General features: G+C 39.8%; 1 protein-coding gene across 1 annotated transcript; it reads left to right on the forward strand.

Annotated features, from left to right (window-relative positions):
- Positions 1 to 4,067: 4,067 nt before the first annotated feature.
- On the forward strand, positions 4,068 to 6,481 carry LOC122032115 (terpene synthase 10-like). Its single transcript, XM_042591369.1, has 7 exons — positions 4,068 to 4,327; positions 4,400 to 4,676; positions 4,774 to 5,158; positions 5,238 to 5,456; positions 5,548 to 5,686; positions 5,772 to 6,017; positions 6,125 to 6,481. Exons 1-7 carry the CDS (start codon positions 4,097 to 4,099, stop codon positions 6,416 to 6,418), a joined length of 1,791 nt encoding a protein of 596 aa, XP_042447303.1. The 5' UTR covers positions 4,068 to 4,096; the 3' UTR covers positions 6,419 to 6,481.
- Positions 6,482 to 6,750: the final 269 nt, after the last annotated feature.

The following is a 6,750-nucleotide window of genomic DNA, read 5'->3' on the forward strand; positions in this document are numbered from 1 at the left end:
ACAAGTTCAAGGGGAAGTTAAACAAGGGGGAGATAAAATTTTAAATGTTTACTTATTGCAATTTTTTTTTTTAAAAAAAAAGGGTGTTGCAATTTTATTTATTGCAAAATTGTACTTAACCTGTTAGTCTAGTAATTTACCTTTAAAATTACTATTTATGTCTATGTTGTCCGTAACTTGAACTTGGGTTGATGCACATCAAAAAGGGGGAGATTGTTGGACCCCGTGGTAGTTTTAATGTGATCAACCAAGTTGGTTAGGTCCTGCGTTGTATTTGATCCCTGTGTCTGAGTGTGCAGGAGCTTAGGAACACAGGAAGTCGAGCAGCTAGCGAGAAGGACGGCACGGGAAGGGAGCCGACGGGCTCGGTGCGTCCGAAGGACGAGAGAGCTGCGGAAGAGTACTCCGGTGGGCGTGAAGAGCGTGCGCGACGTTCGAAGGACGTTAAGCCGGGATGGAAGGCTGCTCGAGGAAGGCAGGAAATTGGGTTCGGGTGAGCCCTATTTCGGTTGGCCACAATCACTCAAAAGATCGGAGCATCGGAAGTCGCAACAAGCTGGAAACGAAGTCAAAGGAGCTGAGCTGCCAGCTTGGAGGCGCCTCCAACCTGACTGGAGGCGCCTCCAGCTTGAAGGCGCCTTCAACCAGTCAAAGTGACTGTTCTACGCGCGGATAAAGTTTTATCCGCTGACTCCCATGGAGGCGCCTTAGACCCTCGTTGGAGGCGTCTTGGAGCCTCGGGATAGAATTTCTAGGACCTATATAAAGGCCCCTGGAGCTAGGAATTCAATAACAACTCAAGCATTCAATCTGTAGTGTTTCCTAGCAATAGTTCTGAGCTTTTGAAAGTGTAAAAGGCTTCTCCGCCTTCAGCAAAGGAGAGTTTCTTTTAGTGCGCTTCTACTGCCCTGGATTAACAACCTCCTTGGTTGTAACCAGGTTAATTCCTGAGTCTCTTTTTATTGATTTATTATTTTGTTAACTATTGCACTAACTGAGTTGAAAGAACGAGGAGGGTATAGTTACTTTTTGTTTTCAGCAATTCACCCCCCTCTTGCCGGCCTCCGCTGCACCAACATAAGATGGTTATAACAAGAGTTAGTATAAATTCTATATTCAATTAGTTCGTTGTCTTCATTCCAAAATATTATGTAGTTGTTTATACAACAATCAATCTTCTTTACAAACAAATCTAACCCCCTAATCAATTTCTTTATACTATAGAAGATATCAGTCATTATATTATTAGTAGGGAGCAACTCTGACATCAATTAACATATGTCACCGTAACATCTTTTTGAAAAATGATGTTCTGATTTCATATTCAATAACCTTGTAGTAGCTGATAGTTGGGAATGAGCAGAAGGAATATCTTCCCACAATTCTCTTTCATTAGTCTTTAATATTTCATATAGTTGTTGATATTAAGGTGTTGGTATTTCATCTATATTGAAATAATTAACTGTATTTATCGCATCATAAACCATTGATTGCATTGTAATATCATTAGTTGATAATTTCCCAACAACAGTTGTGTCAAATGATGAACCACTAGAAGACCCAATTAATTCATATAAATACTCTCCGTGACACTACCGGTTGCGTTGTAGAAATTTGACACAAAATTATTTCTATATATATATACTTTCATGATATCCTCATAATGGAAGACTTTATTTCTACATTTACAATGATTACACAGATAATGTAACTCGACATCACTTATATATTTTGGATAACTTTTAGTAAAATTTATAAACTATTCAACTTTAGCAATAGAATCTTCTCTAATAAATATATTTTCTAATCAATTGCACATCTAAATTTTGTTCATATACATTGTTACCTAATGAGAATACAATTTGAAACATTATTAAACTTATATAATTTAAATTAAGCTTATACATTATTAAACTTGTAGTATGTATCAACCTAATTACAAGAAACCTAGATTCCAGATCACACAAATAATATATATTATCATGCATTCAATATTCAAGAAACCTATAAATCACCGATATAATTTTAAACTAAAGAGTCTTTGTAATTAAAGGTCTTATTTGTAAATACTATTTAATCAATTATATTAGGAGATGAGCAACTAGAGAAGAGTAGCCAGAGAGGAGTAGAAAATGCAGCATACTTTAAAATATATAAAAAAAAATTAGCTACAATCAATCACAACAAAGGAGCAGCTGCCAAGCTTGTGGTAGGCCGATCTCGTAGCCGCGATTTAGGAGCCGACCCAATCACCAGCCATGAGTTGGCAACCGACCAAGCTGTCGGTCGTGAGCTCGCCTAGGCCAAGCTCCGGCCGTGAGGAGGCGGTCGGCCAAGCTCGCGGCCAAGAGTTATCGGTTGCCCGCCCAACCTCGTGGCCATGAGCTGCTAGCCGACCACCCAAGCTCGCGGTCGCGTGTTACCGGTCAGTAGAACAAGCTCGAGGTCGCAAGTTGGCGGTAGCCCAAGCTCAGGGACACGAGCTGGCGGTCAACCAAGCTCGCGGCTGTCGGCCACAAGCTTGGCCTGCCACCCAAGCTTGCAGATGCAACAAAGCTGCTGGTCACAAGCTTGGTCAGTCGCCCAAGCTTGCGGCCGCGAGCTAGTGGCAGCCCAAGCTTGCGGTCGTGAGCTTGGTCGGCTGCCCAAGCTCGTGGCTATGAGCTAGCGGCAACCCAAGCTCACGGCCGTTAGACAACAGAGAGAGAGGAGCATACTGGAGATGTTGCCTAAGAGAGAGAATGTTGAGAGAAAGGTTGTCGTTGGAAGACGAGGGCTATGCATGTAAGAAAATTATGGCTCAACCCTAATTTTTATCCAGGGCTACAACAGAATTAAAATTTCGTCGACATTTACCGATGGAATTTCAATTCCGTAAGTAAATGTACGATGGGATTGTATTTTCATCGATAAATACTGATAAAATTTTGATTCCATTGGTAAATCTAGACGGGGCCACTATTCCGTTAATAGCCCCGGGTTCTGATCGAACCAAAATCCTCATTTTTTTGAACTACCGACGGAATTGGATTAGAATATTATTCTGTTGGTAATTCTGGCAGTACTCTCAGATTTTTTTAACATATAGGGCAGATATTTTGTTGCTTTTTCTAAATTAGAAAGATCATTTATTATGTTTTTATGAGGAGGTTATATGTATTGGTATTGGATTACACTAGCCATTTATTAAATATGCATGAGTTTGGTATGGAAATAAAAGGTATTGTACAATAAAAGGTCGATGAACAAAAAAACCCGCTATCTTTGAAACAAGTTATTTATAAAATTAAGACAATAATTTTTAAAATTTTATTTGCATTGTATCCCGATATCTAAATATTATATAAATATTGAACAGACTCTTTATGAAATTTGATACACAGCTTAATTCAGTATGATAATGTTAGAGATAGATGGAGTAAGAGAGGAATATTGACGTAGTACTCTTAATGCGTATCTGAAGGGTTTGTAATTTATATATATATATATAGATGAAACTGAATTCTAGAGTTAAAACTTTACTGGTTTAAACTCATGATAATCAACTTCTAAATTTTAAACACTAAATATATCTAATATACCCTAAAAAATAAATTTAAAAAAAAACTTTTTGCTTGAATCTAGATGCCTAAATTCAGAGCAATCCAAATGCTCTGGATCTATACAGACGTGAGATGTTTCATCCACAATATAAGTAATTTCAATATATATATATATATATATATATATATATATACTGACCTAACTATTAAAAGGTCGAATACCAGCGGTGGCACACTGTATAATTTTTTCTCTCTGAACAACGACAACATCCGTATTTATATATTAAATTTTATCAGTCAAAGACAAGTGTCGTAGTATTGGATTAGATCTTATTTAAAAAATACCACACATGTTTTTGGTAAAATCTCTTGGAATATGGAAATATGAATAATGCTCGTAATGCCGTGACTACAAAACTACGAGACTTGAACAGTGATCATATTGTAATGAAGGAACCCATTCAATTTGCTCTATAAATAACATACCAAATTTAGTAATTTCTATCCCACATTTCACCGTACAAACACACACACACAAAAGCCATTGAATTAAGATGTCTATCTCCCTTTCTTTCGCAGCTTCGGCGACCTTCGGTTCTCGCGGTGACCTCGGCGGTTTTTCCCGTCCAGCCGCCGCCATCAAGCAGTGGCGCTGCCTTCCACGCATCCAATGCCACGCGGCCGAGCAATCTCAATCTCCGTCGACGACGTTGAGGAGGTCGGGGAATTACCAGCCCAGCATATGGACTCCCGACCGCATTCAATCTCTCACTCTTTGCCACACAGTTATTATTCATTAATATTAATTCTTCTTCTTTTTTATAATGTTCTTCATTTGAGTATATAATTGATTGTAGGCAGATGAGGACGACCAGGCTGAGAGAATTAAATTACTCAAGAATCATACTAGCAAACTGATGGAAGAGAAGAAAGGTCAATTGGAGGAGCAGCTTCAGCTCATCGACCACCTGCAACAGCTCGGAGTGGCTTATCACTTCAAGGATGAGATCAAGGACACTTTGCGAGGGTTTCACGCTTCTTTCGAGGACATAGGCTCACAGCTCGAGGACAATCTGCACGCCTCAGCGCTGCTCTTTAGGCTTCTCAGAGAAAACGGCTTCTCTGTTTCCGAAGGTGAGCCATTAACAACTAACTGATCCGCGCCATCAATATCTACTGCGCGCCTCAATTCCAATAATTAATTAACCTTGTTGGTTAATGATATATTAAGATATATTCAAGAAATTTAAAGACGAGAAAGGCCAGTTCGAAGACCGGCTCCGCAGCCAGACCCAGGGATTACTGAGTTTGTACGAGGCTTCTTACCTTGAAAAAGACGGCGAGGAGTTATTGCACGAGGCCAGGGAGTTCACAACCAAGCACCTCAAGAACCTCTTGGAGGAAGAAGGATCTTTGAAACCTGGTCTGATCAGGGAGCAAGTGGCCCACGCGTTGGAGCTCCCGCTGAACTGGAGATTCCAGCGATTGCACGCGAAGTGGTTCATTGGGGCATGGCAAAGGGATCCCGCCATGGATCCTGCTCTTCTTTTGTTGGCCAAGTTGGACTTCAACGCACTGCAGAACATCTACAAGCGAGAACTTAATGAACTCTCAAGGTATATATTTATTCATTTATAAATTCATTATTAATTTGTTATTTAATCCTTATAATGAAAAACAAAAAATAATTATTAGATGGTGGACGGATCTCGGGCTACCCGAGAAGCTGCCATTTTTCAGAGACAGGTTGACCGAGAACTACTTGTGGACCGTCGGGTTTGCATTTGAGCCAGATAGCTGGGCTTTCAGGGAGTTGCAAACAAAGTTCAATTCCTTCATAACAATGATCGATGACGTTTACGACGTGTACGGAACGCTCGATGAGCTCGAACTATTCACTGATATTATGGAGAGGTAATTAATTAACTTTAATCAATACCTAGAAACTGATCAGTTAAATTCTAATTCAATATTCATACTTTCACTGCACTTAATGTGTGATCAGATGGGATGTTAACGCGATCGATAAGCTCCCAGAGTACATGAAACTATGTTTTCTAGCCGTCTTCAACACGGTAAATGATACAGGCTACGAGGTCATGAGAAATAAGGGAGTAGACATAATACCTTACCTCAAGAGGGCAGTACGTAATTCACGAATTAAGCATTAATATATATAGGTCACACTATATATATATGAATATTATCTTTCTTTTTGGTTGATTTTAGTGGGCAGAATTGTGCAAAATGTACCTGAGGGAAGCCAGATGGTATCACGCAGGGTATACACCGACGCTGGATGAGTATTTAGACGGCGCATGGATAACGATATCAGGCGCGTTGATACTGTCGGCAGCTTATTGCACGGGCAAAGATCTCACGAAGGAGGACTTGGATAAGTTCTCTACTTACCCTTACATTGTGCAACCCTCCTGTGTGCTTTTTCGACTCCATGACGATTTTGGAACCTCCACGGTGCTAAAATTCTCCAACGAATTAATTAATTAATAAATATATATATATCAAAATTAACTGGCTTTAATATAATTAACCTTGATCGAGTAATTAAGCACTACGTACAGGATGAGCTGGCGAGAGGAGATGTGCAGAAGGCGGTGCAGTGCTGCATGCACGAGAGGAAGGTGCCGGAGGCAGTTGCCCGTGAGCATATCAAGCAAGTGATGGAGGCGAAATGGAGGCTGCTGAACGGGAACCGGGTGGCGACGTCGTCGTTCGAGGAGTATTTCCAGAATGTGGCGATTAATATCCCTCGAGCGGCACAATTCTTCTATGGAAAAGGAGATGGATATGCGCATTCGGATGGAGAAACCCAGAAACAAGTCATGTCGTTGTTGATCGAGCCTGTCCAGCTCTGATTATCTATATGTATGCATAATATGGATAATGGACGTATACTTATAATAAACCTAATTATTTAATTAGGTACTTGTATTTACAAAGTTTTATTGTTCTTAAAAAAAAAATCAAACTCGTGTAACCGTTTTAATAATGAAATAATAATATTGATGGCATTAGAAATCATTGGCCAAGCTGATTAGGTTCGACCTAGCGTTTAAGTGGATTTTATTTGACTTTATTTTTAAATTTGACTCGAAGGAGCGACATATGATTGTATATTGAGTTATTTTTAGGCACCCACCTCTCTTCTTGATTCGCCAGTTCCCTTCCATGAGCACTCGTCCTTCGT

Source organism: Zingiber officinale, chromosome 11A, assembly GCF_018446385.1.
Source record: "Zingiber officinale cultivar Zhangliang chromosome 11A, Zo_v1.1, whole genome shotgun sequence".
Taxonomy (NCBI): domain Eukaryota; kingdom Viridiplantae; phylum Streptophyta; class Magnoliopsida; order Zingiberales; family Zingiberaceae; genus Zingiber; species Zingiber officinale.